The sequence below is a fragment of the Argiope bruennichi genome, chromosome 2 (assembly GCF_947563725.1).
Source record: "Argiope bruennichi chromosome 2, qqArgBrue1.1, whole genome shotgun sequence".
Lineage (NCBI taxonomy): Eukaryota > Metazoa > Arthropoda > Arachnida > Araneae > Araneidae > Argiope > Argiope bruennichi.
In genome coordinates this window covers 105,950,371-105,970,408 of record NC_079152.1, presented here as the reverse complement: position 1 = coordinate 105,970,408, position 20,038 = coordinate 105,950,371, and the positions used below count along the sequence as shown (strand labels likewise).

At 25.9% G+C, this 20,038-nt stretch overlaps 1 protein-coding gene across 1 annotated transcript in view; it reads left to right on the top strand.

The window, feature by feature from the left end:
• The window catches only part of LOC129962272 (sodium/potassium/calcium exchanger 2-like), a 94,979-nt gene that overhangs the window by 71,808 nt on the left and 3,133 nt on the right, over positions 1–20,038 (top strand). The window contains exons 5-7 of the mRNA XM_056076018.1: positions 8,026–8,175; positions 9,913–10,032; positions 15,765–15,901. Of these exons, the coding sequence (XP_055931993.1) occupies positions 8,026–8,175; positions 9,913–10,032; positions 15,765–15,901 (407 nt within the window). The remainder of the gene's footprint in view (positions 1–8,025; positions 8,176–9,912; positions 10,033–15,764; positions 15,902–20,038) is intronic.

The following is a 20,038-nucleotide window of genomic DNA, read 5'->3' as shown; positions in this document are numbered from 1 at the left end:
ACAGCTCTTATTTTATGTCAGATCCACAATTTTTTAAGGTTCTTAAACTATGCTGAAAATATCAAAACACATTCCAGCTAATGGACTTACTAATTATAAATAAAAAATGCCTTTTTTTATCAATTATATTTTTTCTAGTCTGATTATTTTGTTAATCTCAGTATTTTCATTTTTATCCTATTTAATCTTTAACAATTAATTCATGATACTAGGAAGTTATTTTTTATTGAAATTGTTCTTACGTTCAACATTCTGAAACAATAAAAGATATAGTTTTATTATTCCAAATTAACAAGATTTAACTACCCATTTCTTTAATTAATTACTAAAATTAATAAATGCTACCAATTTTAATTTATCGGGAGGTCAAGATTCAAAATTGTAGTGTTTAGGTTTCCCAAAGAAAAAAGAAGAAATTAAGAAAAACGCACTGATTTTATAAAAAAAACTATTATACTAATAAGAAATAATGTAATTCAAACCAATTAACTGGAATCACTCTTTTTTTTAAGATAAAACAAAATAATAAATAAATAGTTACGTTATAATCCATTCTTTTTCTATGTCTTTCTTTTCTTTAAAGGAATTGTTTATGCATTTTCTTTTCTCGAAAATGAAATGGGATGCACCATCATCTACATTAAAATATTAACAAGGCACTTCATTGTATTTGAAAAATTAGAATATGATACTCTATTTTTAAAAAATTGAAAATGCACATTTCTACATTTATAGTGAGCTAAAAAGTAAGAAAATAATTTTTTCATTAAAAAAATTGGAAGTTAAAAAAAATTTTTATATCAAGTTATATAATGATCTTTATCATGGTATAACTGATACAGATATATGGAGTTAAATGATGCTTCGATCTCATTCATATTTATTGTTTTAAAATTTTAATAATTGAATTTTTTATTCACAATTTTAAACGAAAGTTTAGTATTTTCCTCTTATAGTCAGTGTCGCTTTGTTTCTACCATGTTTTTCTCCCCAGATGTTTGCTAAAAGTTATTAGTTTCTAATTTTTGGAATTCCAATAAAAAAGTGGTTTTTTTTATTGTTATTATTTCCATTTACTTTATATATAATAATAATAATATATTAATATAATTATCATTAAATCTTGTAATCAAATTTTTTCATATTAATGAGGAATGGAACTTCTCATTTGGAATTAAAATTTAAGTATAATTTATATAAATAAGAATGATTTTATTCGTTGTATGATAAAAATTGGGAAATAGAATATCAATTCAAACTTTTAACCTTTTCTTCTCCCTGGCTCATACTTATTTTAGTAAGAATGAGTACATATTTTGGAAATAAAATACTAGAATGTGTAATTACTTTATTTCTATGAATCCATATTAAGATAAACTTTCCAATTTAACAGAAGTACCCCGTGCAGAGCTTGAGATGAAACTTTACTGGTAATATACCAAAAATATTCTCCACTCTGTTTCCTTATTAGGGCATTCTTAGTTTCCAGTCCAATTTTTTTTATTTTTTGTTCTTAATGTGTGTATATATATATATATATATATATATATATATATATCACATTTTATTTAGATATTTATTATGAAATATTGTAATCAATTTTTCTCTTTTGTGGCGAGTTTCATATAGAATTAAAATGTAAGTGAAATCTGCCATATATGAAATATACATGAAATACAATCCCCTTATTTGAAATAAATAATCCGAATTTTATAAACTTTACTGAGTAATATTTATTAAATCAATATACACTTAAATAATAATGAACTCAATTTTATAATTAGTTAATTTGAGAAATAGAATGTCTTTCTCAACTTTTAACCATTCCGTGATGATTTTAGTCAAAATAAGTTCATCATATTTCAGAAATAAATACAGGAACTTGTGGTTACTTTATTTGAATGAATTCAGATAAACTCTTCAACCAACATCAGAGATGAAACCTTTCTGATCCTTATGCCAAGAATACTCCTCATTCCATCATGTGTGCATATTAGGGTACTTAACTCCCGATCCACCTTCTCGGCTAATGGCTCCGCAAGAGAAAAGAAGTGGAGTATTTTTGTCATGAGTCATTTTAGCGTTTACACCCTATTCCTGATTTACTGGGTGATAATTTCCGCTTTGATGTAGCTATCGATCGAAGGTGGAAAGTAACAACCTTCTAGGTAAAGGATATTGAGTTGAACGGAATTAACGATTACGTTTTGCTTGCACAGGTATTTCAAAGCAGTAAGCGGTAATCGTTGCCGATTCCTCATAATCAAAATGGAGCGGATCAGTCAAATCAGCCATAAAATCAATATAGCACAGTTTGAAGCGATTTATGACAGTATTTGTCATTATGCATAGAAGGGAAAATGTAAACAGAGTTGTGTATGTTAATGATTCTCATAATAAATAATATAATTGTTTAATTTCTTTTATTATATTTCGATGATGTCTCAATATATCCATTGTTAAACATAATTTGGCGACCATTTTACTCGCCAAATATATTTTATATTGTATTTAATATTCATTACGTCCCTTATGCAGAGTTTTGATATTCACGATTCCTTCAAAACAAATATTATTTAGCATAAAATTGTAATATAAATAAGAATCATGTTATTTTAATATCCCCTCTTTTGTTCCATTCATGGTTTGGATGAACTTTCTTAATGGAGTCCAATCCTATGACATCATATGTATTTCATCTTGCCTTTACCAAAATATATCATATATTTTGTAACTTTCATAGTACTATAATTTCATTTTCCTATTCCTCTTATGAATTACACAGATATTAAACAAAATTCTTTTTTCTTTCAAAAATGGAAAAAAAATCATTCGATTAATTATCAAGCCTGCCGGAAGAAAATACTTTTTGACAATTTTTTTTAATTTTGATGTTAGTTTTTATGTTATTTTAAAAATGAAATCCATTTATTTCTATCACATATAGATAGTTTTACAAAGTGATTGCAAATTAGGAAAAAAGCAGTTGAAATCTTGAAATTTTGATGTTTCACTTAAAATTCATTATTTCATAAATTCGTATAAATTACATTTATATCATAATTAAAGTAATTTTAAGTACATTTATAAGGTTACAAGTCCTTATAAAAAACGTTATTTATCTCAAAAGTTCTTTTGTTACTTTTCCTCTTGTGAACTTTATAGCATCTAGCATCCATATGCTTATGTTTCATTTCCCTTAATATCACTTCTCCATTTCCTTTATATGTTGGTGAAATCTTTCACCTTGTTTCTCATTAATTGCACCTCAAGTTTTCGGAAAAGATCCCAGGTTTAATTGGAGAAAATGTAGCTCCTATTACAGCCTTAAAGTTTTAAAGTTTTTCGTCATCCCTTTTATCACACATAGATAGTTTCGGTTCTTTTTATTTCCAAAGAAACTTTCAATAACTAATTTAAAAGATTTATTTCATTTGTTTCCACTTTATTCACATATTTTTCCTGATGTCTAATTTTACAAACAATCCTACATTTCATCTTTTGCTACAGATAAACGCGGGAACTAGTCACAGAGGTATTTGAAGAATTCACTTTCTTATGGTAAAGCCTTGACAAATTTCTTCAAAATACACAATTTTATGTGCAGCGGTGTAAGAACCACCACCCTTTCTATCAACCAGATTATTTTTGATTCCAAGATCTAATTCCATCCTGATTGGCTATTTTTTTCTTTATGTAATGTTTTCTGTATCGGTTGTCTCATTCCTAAAAAAATCAGGGAGATTACGTGTGCCATTTCTGCTGATCAAGTAACATAGAAATCACTTTTAGGTCGCCACAGACTGCTCATTTGTGATCTTAAAACGGCAGTTTATTCAAAATGAAATCAGTTTATTCAGAATGAAATCAAAATATTTAGACGAATACTGTGAATCTAAATATCTTCTTCTCTCCAGTTTAATAGTTTAATTCACTAATTTGTTGATTCCACAAATATGTTTATCGAAATCATAAAAGTAATATCTGTTTTGGTTCGAAATATACTATTTTCGTAAAAATATTTATTGCGATTCAAGATGAAAATGTATTTGATGGAATTTGTTCATTATTTTTCTAATAATCGGAATCCAAAGATATAAAAATTCCACTTACTTATAAAAAATTTTTGCAGACTTGTAATAGTTGATGAAACTGCGGCAAAGGTTTACATTTCAGTAAAACAATAAAATTGATTTTTAAAAATTATGAAGAAAAAAAAATTTAAAAATATCTAAAATTTAGGAAAAATTTATGCGAAAATTACATAAATGTCTTTAAAAAAAAGGCATTTGTTTGAAATTTAAAATGTTTGGAAATTCAGCTTTATCGGACAATATTTTAGGGAATTATTGCTGAAAAATATCAAGAATGACGCTTACTGTCTAAACAATTTAAGTTCAAAAAAAACTTGCTGACTTGGACGTTTCCAGTCTTCCAGATTCAATGCAAAATTTGCTTGCTCAGAATAAATTGGTCTGTTATTCCTAGCCCCTGTAATATTAATAATTGATAATATTAATAGGTTGACATAAAGTTCTCAACTTAGCAAAAATCAAAAATAAATGCAAATCTAAATGCTTAGTGTAAAATTAAGGTAACGTGCAAATATAAAGTATTCCCGTGCAAGATGTGACGTGCAGGGTACTTGTATATAAATATTATATGATTTTTTTTTAATTTCTAGATTATATATGTATGAAAGAAATTTTGTGCTTCAGAATGTGTAATTGCAAATATGCGAATTTACATTCATAATATTTTAGGAACCTTGATAACCAAACATTTTTTTGTATTTAATAAAAGATTCAAAATACAGTATTTAAATTTTCAGTTCTGATTATACGGCGGCAAATGCCTAAGTATGGCGAAATATTTGAATTTTATTTATTATGATGTCAAAACAGGCCAAAAATCTGTAATTAGAAAATACAAAGTTAATACAAACTATTCGCCGGTGCATTTAAAAAAGTATAACTATGAAACTGTTGATAAAAAGAAACAACATTTTATTTAATGAATTAAATCTAAAAGAAAGATTAATGGTATAAGAAATGGGGGAATTAAAAATATAAAAATACTAAAATATGAGAATAAATAAGGTTAAACATTATTGCAGTAATAAGACAAGGGAATGACAACAGTGCTAAAAGTCAGTGTCTAATCGTAAATTAATTTTTTTCATTTCAATTCGCATTTTAAAATTTTTATTTATTCTACGCAATAAAAGAAAAAAATGCAAATTTCTGATAAAAGCAACATAATTTTAGCAATGGCAAAAAAAATGGCGAAAAAAAATGGTGAATGAAAGATATGATTAAATAGTGAAACTGTCTTAATATTTCGACAAAAAAATGGAATTAAGTTAACTTTGAAAAACTGATTAAAATTCATAAATCTGAAATAAGATCTCACTAAAAATATATGTATTTGATACTTTAAAAGACGTAAAGGCATTTTATGTGTGATGAATTATTCCGAAATTACGACAGAAAAATGCAAAACATTTTTAACCGCATCCCTTATAGAGGATTGTATAAACTGTTTCATGGCACAGTTAAATTTCTAAATGCTAAAGAATATATGTACTGAATTTCATTCGAATCTGCCAAGAGACTTGGAATAGTATGATATTCAAACAAGCAAATGGACACTCAATTTTACATATAAACTTCTAGTCCGAAGTATCGTGGTATAACAATATCTCACGCTTGACCCATCTATTTTTATTTATTTTTAAATTTTATTCTTAATTATATTGCAGAGATAAAATGCATCAAAAATATATGTTAAATTTGTCGCAATGCACGTAAAAATCTTCCAGTAATTAAAATACGAAAAATTACTGATCTAAAATGTATTTAAAAATTATTAAAGTTAAAATTATTGGGCAATCTAAATTATTAAAGAAAAACTAAGTACTTCAATAATTTACTTAAATTTAATTAAAATTTTGAAGCCCGTTCTTAGTTAACTCCTGTACCCAACAGTAATCACTTTCTAAATTTGATATCTCTAAGTCCAAGATAATTAGTCTATCCTATAAAGCGTTTTTAATAGCTACTTTAGCACGCAGCTCTCAGGTAGTCAGTATAAATTAATATATCTATATTATATTGAATAAATTAAAGAATGATATTTAATACTCAAATCATTGCAATGTGCGAGTATCAACGCATTTTTGTTCAAAATTTTTAGAGGAATAGAATTGGAAAAAATGTAAATTAATTTCATACATTACTGTGATATTTAAATTTTTCCTTTTTTGATCATTAAAACTTCAGAGCATTTAGATATATATTAAATTATATTTATAATTAATTTTTATTATATTTATAATTAAAAAATTATATTTATAATTAAATTTTTATTATATTTATAATTAAAAAATTATATTTATAATTAATTTTTTATTATATTTATAATTAATTTTTATTATATTTATTATTAAAAATTATATTTAGAATTAATTTTTATTATATTTATTATTAAAAATTATATTTAGAATTAATTTTTATTACATTTACAATTAAAAAATTATATTTAGAATTAATTTTTATAATTTATTAGAGTTTTAAAATAATTAATATCATTGGAAAATGAATTCTTTGCAATTTAAAATAGGTGTAAAAATATTTTATTTTATTAAGACGCTCCGAAATCATTTGAAGTTCCCTAAAACTTCGATTGTTTTTTGATTCACTAAAAAATAATTAAAACTTTCAAACCCTTTAATAGTTAAAGTCTTGTACCCAAAAATCAAATTTTTGAAATTTGGTAAGTTTTAGGTCTAATGATCGGTTTTGCAGAGCGGTGCATTCTGCGAAATAAACATCGGCTAATATGGTTTTATGGAAAGCATGGTAACTTGAAAACATTACCAGGTTTATTAAAAAAATATAAAAAAATTGCAAATGTACACTAATACATCAAAACGCAATCGGGCTATTTTTTAAATCGGTATCGAGCAATTTCAAACATATGAAAGCGTTTATTTTTAAACATAAAGTCATTTTTGCTTACAATAATTGGTATAATATCGCATACTTTATTGAGAAAGGGTTTGATCTATATCACAAACTTAGAGAAAATTATATGACGTGCCAGAGATCCAACGCAATCATAACATATTAGCAGCGCTCGTAATGCCTTTTCATGTCTAGTGCAAAACTCATTTACATAATCTGCTTTGCATTCGTCGCAGCAAATTTTAAAACTCGCAAATTGTCCATTCTTGTATTTTTCCTTTTTTAATACGGAAATATTTATACATAATTTTTTAGAAAATGGATTCCAACATCTATGCTCATATATGCTAAGCATTTGTCGATTTATGAACAACAAATTGAAGTATATATAAACATAGATGTTTTTCTAGGAGTTCATATTTGTAACAAAATATATGCTTGTTGGTTCAATAAAATACAGATAAACGAAATCAATTATAACTTAGACTACTGCTCTTACAAATACTGCCAACACACAAAACTTATCACTAGCTCTGTACCACTTTGAATCTTCCTTTGGATTGCTATATTGGTTTAATTCATTCATTTTTAATATACTCTTTATAATTATAATAAGTGAATGAAAGTAATTATTATAATAAGTGAAAGTAAAAAATTATGAATAGCTAAAATTTCAAACTTGTACAGTATCTTCAACCGTCACTGGTTTAAGAAAATATATGAGGAGTTCATTGAAATAAAAAAAACATTTGTTGAATATCATCTTACATGAACTAATCTTATTAACTCGTTCTTAAGTTTAAGTAAGATTTTTAAAATTTATGAGAGTTTTGTGTTTCTTCAACACTTAAAGGCTTTATAGCCATTTAAAATTAATAATATTAAATGTCTTATTTGGACAAAGGGTTAATCATTTTTTTATGAAATGTATATTTTTTGCTTGTTTTTTTTTCTTTAATAAATGTTTTTATTAAATTCAGATCTGATTTTTTTTTGTATTTTCATTCTTAATTTTTTTTAGCTAATAGAAAATGCGTTAATTTTAGTGTTTTTATTTTAGCCACCAGAACCCGTACCTGAAGATGAAGAGGAAGATGAAAAACCGTTGGATCTTTCTTGGCCAGATACTTGGCATAAAAGATTGAATTATGTTCTGTTGGCACCAATTATATATCCACTATATTTGACTCTTCCTGACACAAGGAAACCGGTATTATTTTTATTTCTTTATAAAATATCATCCTGCCGACTTATATTAGTAAACATAAACTCATCAATTTGGTTCTTCTATAATTTCCTTTTATTTAAATTCCCTTAAAATATATCTTGCATTCTCATATAATAAAACATATCAGATCTAGGTCAAAAGGATTAAATGCAAGTTAAAGAGAAATTCAAAATTTTCAATACATCTTCTGAGTACATTAAAATTTTAGAATATTTTTCATAATGTTTATCCATTGAAATGAAATTTTAAAAAACCAATTAATTATTTTCAATAACGATAAAATCAAATTCTATTTCGTGATATGCGTACTGCCAATCTTTTAATCTAATTTTTAGAAAATTAATAGGATATGTTTCCTCTTCTTAGAATATAACAATCTCCAGATAAATTCGTTGGCAGCTTTTCACTCCGTTATATAATTCGCCTCATAAATGCCTCTAATCTTTAAATCTAATTTCTAGAAAATTAATAGGATATGTTTCTGCATCTTACAATATAACAATTTCCAGAATAAGTTCGTTGGCAGCTTTCTACTCCGTTACATAATTCATTTCATAATTGTGAAAAAAATATATTAACTGGTACGTCCTATCTAATGAAGAATCTCTCATTAGTTATACTGAGGTAAAAAAGCAAAAATTAAACCCAATTTCTTAATGTAGATCATGGGTTCTGACCTATTCATACGTTTATTTGGCGAAGCAGAATAATAAGCAGATTTAAAATCGGCACCAGCAATATAAATTTATTCAGAGTAGCACAAAATATATACAAATTGGAAAAAAAATTAATTGAAAATTTTTGTGGACACTTAGAAACATTGTCTACAAAAATATAACTAATGTAACATCTAAAAATATTTAGTTGTTAAAAATGAAACTTCAAATAAAAACTTGCGATATTGTCCGATGCAGGATTTCTGTTATCATCTCCATTTCTCTTCTTTATTATATTACCACCTTTGTTTTGTTTAGTTTCAAACTTATTCATTGTTGCTTTCATCACTCAAATAAAAAGAATTGTATTCCATGCATATGAAAAAAATGATCTTGAAATGCAAATGCTATATCACACAATCTAATCGTTTTAGAAGAACAGCGAATGGACATTGAAACTTAAAGAGCAATTTTTGAATGTGTTCTTGAAGAACAGCGAATGAACATTCTTCAAGAAACTCGCTTTTCATGGAGAAAATCTGTTTAATTTTGATGCCCTATATATGAGAAATCAATGCAAAAAAAGGCTTCTTTAAACCTGGCAGTTTCTACTTTTAAGAAAGAAAATAGAATTGGAAAAAATAACATGTTTCTTGATAAAAACGTTTTAATTGTTTGCAGGTTGACATTTACTTCAACCATCACTAAATTAAGCAGGTAAATTTACAAAAATGATTCAAAATACTTATTTTCAAAAATTTGAAATATTCACTTTATTTTTATAAAGAAAATGAAATTACTTTCTGAAAAAGCTTATAAACTATTCTATGAGCAATCATCGAAAGTGAATGAATAATCTAAAAAAAATCAAAGGCTTTTTCGTAATTCTTAAAAAATTTCAAAATAATGAAGTAATTATATAGTCTAAACATTTTCTCAATGGAAAGTAGTGGAAAAGATATTTATCATATTTCTAAAGAGTACCAAAGTATGTTATTATTTTGATTCCATATAAAGATTATATCATGATTAAATTATATTTTTCTTTGACTGTTTTTTCCAGGAAAAAAGGAAGTATTTTGTCATTACTTTCGTCGGGAGTATATTATGGATAGCTGTTTTCTCCTATCTTATGGTCTGGTGGGCTTCCCTTGTTGGAGAAACTGCAGGAATTCCAAATGAGGTAAAATAATTTTTTTACGAGCACTTCAATAAACTTACCATATAATAATAAATTTTACAAATCTAAGTTCTTGTAATTCTGCACATTATTTAATGGTACCTTAAAAAAAGATAAAATTCCATCTTTATTTTATTAAAATTTCAATTTATGTCGCATCATACTTAATATCTTTTAGTATATATCCTGTTATTTGATGTAAGACAAATGTTATTTTTATTTTATTCATAAATTCTTTTTTTAAGTATCTTCAATCCGTATTTCGTTTACATCACGACTTTCAAAATAGTGTATATAGCGTTATTTATCTGAACCGCTCATATACGGCGTATAACTGCATGTCCCTATATTTTCCTTCACTATTGATTTCACTTAGAAATATGTAATGGTTAACTAAAAAATATTAGTATAATACTTTTGTATGGTAAATAAAATTTTAGAATTATTTAATAATTATGAAAATCTTAAAATATTAAAATAATTTAGTACTGATTACAAAACACTCATTGGGGACATAAAAATACCCTGGCAGTGCAATATTTCATTGTTAGTGAGAGTTTAACATAATCATGAAATAATAAGCCAACACCAAGACAATATTTTGAAATACAGCTTACTTTCAGAAAAAAAATTAATTTTGAATGTTTCTAGAATTAATTATTACTTCACAAGAAGTCTCGTGAGAAAAGGATTGCATTTAGTCTGAGTTCAAATGAAAAATTATATTCATTGCGTTTAACTTTTGATAGTAAACTCAAAATCCTTAAAACAGTAATTCCTAATTGCATAATTACGGACAATACGATGTCGTCATTACTGGATCATTTCGTTTAAAATTCAAATGAATAAAATTTTGTTGAGAATTTCCCATTATTATTTTGGAAAATCTAATTTGTGCTGCAGTGTTCAATAAAAAAGAGTTAAAATACAATGTAGCAATTAGTGATAAACTATTCTTAACAATAATTTTAGTCATTTTCTTAAAATTCTACGAAAAGCATATGTATTTAGTAATATGTAAGTCTTATTAACTAGTAATGTAAGAATTCTATCACATTCTATATTCAGAATTGAATCAAATTTTAAAAATCCTCGCTATAACGCTTAGAAAATTAGTGGAGTACAAAATCAATTTTTATTTCAAAGAGTATATAAATTTCAAACTTTTTAAGAAAAATCATATTTGATGATAACGCTAAGACACATTTTTCTTCACTAAAAATTTACTAAGTGTATCAAAAAAATAAAACTCATTTTATTTGACTGAAATAAAAAAATTTTGGCTACTCATCGCTCCACGGCTTTGCCTTTTCATTCAATATGAGGTGACTGTAGTTTATAAAAATCATTTAAAAGTATCAGTAATTTCTAAGAATCATTTTATTACTATTAGAAATAGTTTTATGACAAAATAAAACATTCACTTATTTTAATTTTTCATTCGAGTTCTTGGAGACGACAAAAAAAAATACTCTTTCTATCAAAAATATTAAATTGAAAACTTGATCATCGGAGATAGATTTTTGACAACCTCAATTTATTTCATATTTTAAAGACGGAAAAGGAATGCGTTCCAAACCAATTCTTAACAATCAATGTTATTAAGATATGTAAATAACACCCGAGTGACGATTTTAGATTCATGAACTTTTTAATTTCACAACTAATTATAGCGAAGAAGATTTCTATAAATAAAAATATCAATTCATTTAGTTACAAAATCTCTCCGGTGGGCATAATACTTTTAGTAATAAGCGACTCTAAGGAATGCTAACTTAATCGAAACATAAAATATACCTTTATACAAAAGCGATCTATAATCTCTAAAAAATATCTATTATTAACCCATCTTTAAAATTGTTCTCCCATAGTATTCACTGCTTAAATTATTAAACTATTAATACAGAAAGCAACTTCTTTTAAATGTGCCTTGTTATTTGACACAACAGAAAAACATGAGTTTAATTGATTCGGTCTATTACAGATTATTGCACGTGCGTATCAATAGATATGTGTACTATAAAATAAAAGCAGAAGTGAAAATCCTATTTTGAAGACAATAATTGGCAAAACCATGCGGCTGAATGTTTTGATGGATGAGTTTGAATTATATCATAACACTGAAAACTGCTATAGATAATGCATCAAAGAAATGTATTAACAATAAAGAAAAACTTCACGGAAGGAAAATTAATGTATTAAAAAAGATAACTTTAGGGGTTTTAAGATAATGAAAAGAAAACATTCTTGTTTGATAATAATTTTTGGAAATATAAACATCAATTTCCATAAACAGGTTTAATGACGGAGAAGCCAATTTTTCTGTTCGAGAAAACTTCTATTTAATGCGCAATTCTATCATTTTATTCTTTTACATCTTTCCACCGACTGAATAGTTTTTGAGCAGTTCTTATAATATTGTGCAGCTCCATTAATTAGCTAAGTGAAACGCTGAATCCAAAACAATTATTAAACTGTTCGATGAAATTCGTACGATGTTTGTTTACACTCGAATGTTGCCATTCGACAATAAATAAGCGTAAATTCTGCACGTGTACTTTAGCGTTTTATGCATGCATACATAAATAATCTATAAATCAATGAGTAAAGAATGGCAAAGAGCACTTTTATACAATCACTTATTTATTTGATCACTTAAACATAAAATCAGCTGCTCCCATCTATATTACTTTATAAATAAAGAATGTACATTTTGGATAAACTCCCATTTTTAAGTGAGGCATCTAGGTGATATCTCACATAAAGATAAAGACATTTTACAGTTAGTATTCACTCCCATGTTTACAATGATATAAATGATTCTAGAAACAGTATGAAAATTAGATAAATAGGAAATAACACAGAACAATGCAACTGTACAAGCCATTAACAACAAACTAAAATAAATTCCTCATATTAAAAACAAATTCGCTTAATAAAGACAATGAAAATATTTTTAAATAATAATGTCATGAAACAGCAATGCTGAAAATCCATTAATGTATTATGAATATTAGGAAATATGAAATTCAATTAATAATCAATAACTTTAATGCTGCATAGAAATAGATTACATCATGGCAATAACAAAATATTATATCTGGTTTTCTATTAATTTAAATCAACAATTACAATAAAAAGTTGCAAAATGTGTGAATACATAAATAGTAAATAATATTACATTTTTTTTTTTTTTACATAGAAAGATTTCGAATAATATCCTCTTTCATTCTGCCTTAAAGTATTTGAACTATCTCCAGCAGTCTTATTAAAAGTGATAATTTTCTTGTCTGAAACATTCATTTGGATTCTTAAAAAACGACAAAAAAGAAAGACAGACTTATTCAAAGAATAAAATGCATGTCGAAAAACTTTTTCCCCGAATCTTACACTTTAAAAAGCAAATTTTGTCGCGTTTCAATATCGCAGTGAGGAAAGAAAATACAGCTACTTCAGGTCAATCGATGACAGCAGATGTTGCAAAAGGAGAGAGCTGGAACTTGTGCTATACTAATGCGACATATGAAACTTCCCATTCCGGGAGATTCTGCTAACGACTTTGTATGCAGGATTTTAGTTCAGATAATAATTAAGAAGTGGTTGGAAATACTACAGAGCTTAGAAAGTTTCCGAATTACCTGCCATAAATTACTTTTACGACAAAATGTTCTGCGACTTCAAATGTAAATTCTAATTTTCTTCTCCACTAGAGTCAATAATAGATAGCAATCCAAGAGAATATCGCTTTGAAATTTAGAATAAATTTTAAAGAGTAAGAAAGGCATTGTTACGAAGGAAAGCAATTGAAATAAGAATAATTTTGAACATTGTTCTCATAAACGAATAAACGGTGCAACTCATTGCTTTCGGTGTGTAGCATTCCTTAATTACGACAATCTAGCAGTGTTCTGACATTTAAGAATAATAAATTAAATTAAAAAAGATTTTTTGAAGAAATTCATTTGATTAAAAGTGTGTGTGTGTGTGTGTGTGTGTGTGTGTGTGTGTGTGTGTGTGTGTGTGTGTGTGTGTGTGTGTGTGTGTGTGTGTGTGTGTGTGTGTGTGTTCTGCAAGCATATAATTAAGAGTGTGTATAGAAGAGTATTTTTTTAAAATTATTGATGTAATTGTGGCATTTTCTCATTCTTTCGAAAAAATATCATTGTGCAAAACTGATTTAAAAACCATTTTTATACTTTAAAAAACGATTTTTAATGATACCAACATAAATTTCAAGGAGATTTTTTTTCCTAAATTTTGGCATTTATTAATTTATTTTTCGCATATTTCTTCATTAATCACGATAAATTATTAAAACGTATTAATAATCCATATTTGAAGTACATTTTTAATGTTTCATAGTTATAAATTAGGGATAAATAGGATTTCTTTTTAGCAAACATAATTTAGTTAAATAATATTAAGGAATCAGACGGATTAAAATTATTTTATTTAATTTATAAAACAAGAAACAAAACAAGATTTATAAAACATTCTTAAAAAAACAACAGCAAAGTTTCTAGAAGTTTATATATTAAACACAGAGAAACGATGTATGTAAAAACATTAGTTCTACTTATTTCTTTCAAACAAAAGACAGCTGTTTCGCAAATAAGTTCTAACAATCAAGAATTTAATTTAAAGTTCATTTATGAAAAAATAATCAATTTTAAAAAATCAATTATTTAAAAAATGATTAGACTTAAATTACCATAATTTATTTCATGGGTTTTTTGTTTGTTTGTTTGTTTGTTTGCTCGAATTATAAGAAGTCGTTAATATTAGAATTGAAACCAATATTTATTCGATCCACTTAATTTTACGAGTTATTAATTTTACTACCCAAAACGTAAAGCAGAATGAAAATTAAAATTATATCTACGAAATCAGATTTCTGTTTCCCTAAAGCTTTTATAAAAAAAATTATATGAACTTGTGTATAAAGATCTTCAAGATATAAAAATTCGTACATATACACATATATGAAAAAAATATTGACCGCAAAAATGTATCTCAAAAAATATATCAATGCAAGAGGATTTTTATTTTTTCGATTCTTCTGAAAGAATTTCCAGCTGCAGGAAAAAAAGTCGAAACTGGTTATTGAAACACTTTCAAATATTTGTGAAACGATGAATTGGGAAGCTTAAAGACATACTTCCATTATGAGAAATCTCACTCAATAAAGTCAATTAACATAAAGTCGTTAATTCATTGTAAACGTAACTCCATTTCCCATCTAATGACCTGTTTTCATGTTGTCTTACTATGAATTCACGTCCTTTTCACTCTAGAAACATGCGCAAAAGGATTTTAATTAAAGCTGCTAAAGGATTTTAATTAAAGCCAAAATTAAATTAAAGTTGAGTACTTTCTATGTATCAAAATAAAATCAAAGGATTTTATTAGTAAACTCACTAATTGAACCTATTATTTCCAGATTAATTATTTCATTTTGATCATATGATGTGGAATCATATGATTCGATCACATGATGGAAAATGGATGTACAACAAAACACAATATTATCTTTTGAAATTCACTCGTTAACATTTGTTACTTGTGGATAACTTATTTTTCTCGCTTATTTCTTCTGAAAATTCTATATATAATATATAACAACTACGTACTTTTTTCAAATTTTAATAGGTAAGATGAAAGTAGAAAGGAGCTAATAATTTCGGATATTAAATTTTCCTTTCCTTAGCGATTAACAACAAGTATGTTTCTTATAGGTAATGGGCTTGACATTTTTGGCAGCTGGAACTAGTATTCCAGATCTTATAACCAGCGTTCTGGTGGCTCGAAAAGGCTTTGGAGACATGGCAGTTTCCAGTTCTGTGGGCAGTAATATATTCGACGTTTCAGTTGGGTATGTATACAAATTTTATTCTTAAGCCTCTTTTCTGATTTGTTTGGATATTAATGAATTTTATATGAGAAGGATATAAATATAAAAAGAATTAGACAAATACAAAATATACACAAAAAGAAATATCTATAAGGAAAACGAGTTATAATTAGCGTACCTACCTATACAATTGCTACTTCTTATGTTGAACTTTACCATATAGTGAAGAGGCTCAAGCTTGAATGTTGAATTTCTTCCTTTTGATTAACTAAATTCATAATGTATTTACTGGCTCAGAATTTTTGTTTCATGGTCACATTTATAATTTAAATTAACTGCATTACTGTGAGATATTTCATTAAATTAAATGCGTTATTCTGAGCTATTTCATTTACAAATGCACAAATAGAGAGATCCTCAAACAATAAACTATCTGACACATATAGTCTAAATTTTAGTACAATCCTGATAGTAAAAATCATGTGTCAAAAAGTTCACCAGTAAGCTTTTAAATCAGAATTTTTTTTTCAAATATACACAAACTGACAAACAGGCAGGCTTTGTATTGAGACAAATCTACAATTTTGATTTAAAGATCGTTTATTTTTAAAGTATTTTTAAGTTATCGTTATGCTAGGTAGATATAATTCCAAAAAGGATTTTTTTTCCAGAGATGTCTATGAACGGGGAAATTCCTTAAAATCTATATAAAAAAATGTAAACATGCAAAAAAAATTTACAAATTGATAATTGCGACATTTTTGCTTTCTATACGTTCTAATTAAAAAAATCATTATAAAGAATTTTTCATTTGATTTCAAGTAGAATCATTTATATTTATATGCAAAAATTTTGAATAGCTGAAAGAACAGATGCGCCATTAATGGGGACTAAAATAAAAGAACTTTTTAAAAAATTCGTGGAAAAGAAATAAACATTTCTAAATCTAATTATTGAAACTAAATTAAGAGATATTTTTTTATGTTAATACTAAAATGAAATTCCAACCTGAAATTTGGGAATAACTCGAAATACAACTTAAAATATATATTTAATTTTTAAGTGCATTGGAAAATGGTGAGAATTTGAAAAAATGGAATGACACCAGGGCGAAAAGCTGATATGGAAAGTTCAAGGTCATATTCATTTTCCATTTAAATTTATAGATATTAAAACTGTTACTTACACCTTTAAAATGAAATATTGCTATTATTTGCATTTTGAAGCTTTTAATAACTTGTAATGTGCTAGAATAGTTTTTTAATTGACTCAGAGTTAAAATATTGTTTTAACTATGTTAAATTACAAATTCATGATGGCACCATAAAAACTGTATTGCTACATCCCTACAAAGATGCAGCTATCTTAATCGTTGAAAAAATGAATGATCGAGACATATCTTTAAAATTCAATGCACTCAAAATTAAATTTCTTTGGAAGATGTACAGCATTCGGAAAACATAATTATCTCAAATTCGTTATTTTATCTTGGTTTATTCTTTCTTAGCCCATATACTTGTTTTTATCATATATTTTCAGATTTATAATAGTTTTCTAAGTTTCCAAAATCAGATAATTATAAAGAAGAATATAAAAGAAAAAGAAAATTCAAAGTGAACGAAAGCTCAAATCTTCGAATATAGACCTATCTAAAAACGTGATAGAGTGGAAGTTTAAAGAAGCAAGAAATAAAATAGTCAAATATTTTTAAATAAAAATTCTTGTGTCGTGCGATGTTTCAGGATACCTATTTGTTTATTTCAAACCATTTTTAACGATATTAAATAAGATGAAAGAAGCCGATAAGTTCAGAAATGTGTTATTTATCCTATAATACATGTATAAGCAATATTTTGGCAAAGAGAAAAAATATATTTTTTTGAATATCGAATTCTTATAGAGATCGAAAGTTGTATAATTGATTACTATTCAGTACAAAAATATTGAAAACAATTTGCAAATTAGCCCTTTAGTTCGTACAATTTCCCTAAAGTTTGGGAAAAAAGACCCATTAAAATGTAAATTTATTCTAAAATTTTACTGTCTATTGTTTAAAATTTATAATAGAGCTAATAAGGCTAAGTGTGATATAGAATAAAAGAGACTATTCCGTTAATTCTGCTAGATAGAATTCTAAATGATGGTGTGTTTTTTTTATTTTACCAGTCGCAACATTGATAATCATAGAATCTAATAACTAGTCGCAACTTCAAATTAATCATAGAGTCTGCAATAAAAGTGAGAGAACAAGTAAACAGATTGTGTCTATATTATATCGATTTTGCATTTAGAATGCACTATGTCAAAATTTAATAAAATGTCTGAATTTAGGACAACATCCTTAACTAAATCAACATAATTTAACTCATCTTCATTGGCAGAATGTTAGGATAGAGCGTAATTAGAATCCCAATTGCAGTTATCTCTTGTAGTGATTACTGAACCACTTTATTAATGGCAGAGAAATACAAAATGATGTATTCTAACCAATATAGAATTTATAAAACCATTCTTATGAGCCGTACATGATTATGGCCTACAGAAATATGATCTACGAAATAAATAGATCTACATGATACCACAATGCGTTTGTTTTTAACGATAAAAAATCTCAATTTTTCATCTATAACGGAATATTTTTAGTAATTAAAAATCAAAATCTGTAGCTTGTATAAGTTTAGTACAAAATTTTTTATAATTATTGACATTTTTTAAACATTTTTGGTCTTTTGTGCGAATTAAATATGTAAGCATAATATTTTTAATATTTTTCTGTTGATTAGCTTGAAAATATAAATTTATGAGTGCTACTGAAATTCGGAACTTGAAAAAGTAATTTTGATTTCGTTTCATCCAAAATTTATAAAATAAGTAAAATCAGTTTAAATAAAATGCCAACTGCAATTGTCTGAAAATACGTAAGATAAAACCCAGATAAAATAATTCTATCAACTTAGCCAATTTGGGCAACTTGTTTTCGGTTTGTTAAGTCTTATTTTATGTTGCAAATTTCATTTTATCTTAAAAAATTTTTAAGTTAAAAAATATTTTAAAAGATTATGGATCAGATTTCACTTTAAAATTTTACTGAAACTTTTCTATCATGTTTAGATTAAGTATCATACTGTTTAGAAATAAGAGTTCTAACCATTTTAATATCATTTAACTGCATTCTTTTCTTCTTTTTACTTTCTGCATATTTAAAATCAAAAGGTTCTTTTACAAGTTATTTGCAACAATATTACATATAATTTTTAAAGTTATTTTTTTAATGTAATAAGACATTATTGAATATCTGAAACTATTTGGAAGATCATTTCATTCTCATGTCTATTTTTTTCTCTCTTAAGAAATATTCAGTAGCTTCTGAAGAAGCTTAAGTCCTCGTGCCTTCTTTTGGAATATAAAAAAGAATGCAACGGTATTTCTCATCCTTGTATTTCAGACCTTGACCTATAGAACTGAATGCGTCATCCATTAGTTCCAGCATAAACGTATCACGAACTACACAATCATATCGATTGATTTCTACAGCATAACAGGCGTTGTCATTTTTCGGTTCCAAAAATTAAGGGCGCCTTTAAAGTAATGTAATATCGATATTAGAAAATGAAAAAAGTTTTAGTATCATTTTTTAACAAAACTTAATATATTTTTTTAATTTGATATTTTTAAATTGTTCGTTTTAAAATTATATTACTTTGATATTCATGAAAACATAAGGAAACAAAATATAAATATCTGTAACAAATTGCAAAAGTTTTTTTTTTTTTTCGAAAATCAATGAATTCGTCTGAATGTTTGTTTGTTTTTCAGAATAATAAGAAAGAGATTTTTCTCTTTATTATAATGATTAATTATAAAACATTTTTTGTTGTAAAAATTTTTTTTTTTTTACTTTGTATGCAAAATTTACACAGATACCTTTCAGGATATTTTATGTATGGAATAAATATTTACAAATTTTCAAATCCAATTCTAAGCATTAATTTAAATATATCTTTAATTAATTATTTCACTAATTAAGACTTTTTATTCTTATTTTGGGAAATTATCTTTCTATTTCCTCTTTTATGTCATTATAAGTAGGAAAAACATTCATTAAATAAAGATTTTAAATAAATTTAATAAAAATTGGGCTTAAATCCATAATTCCAT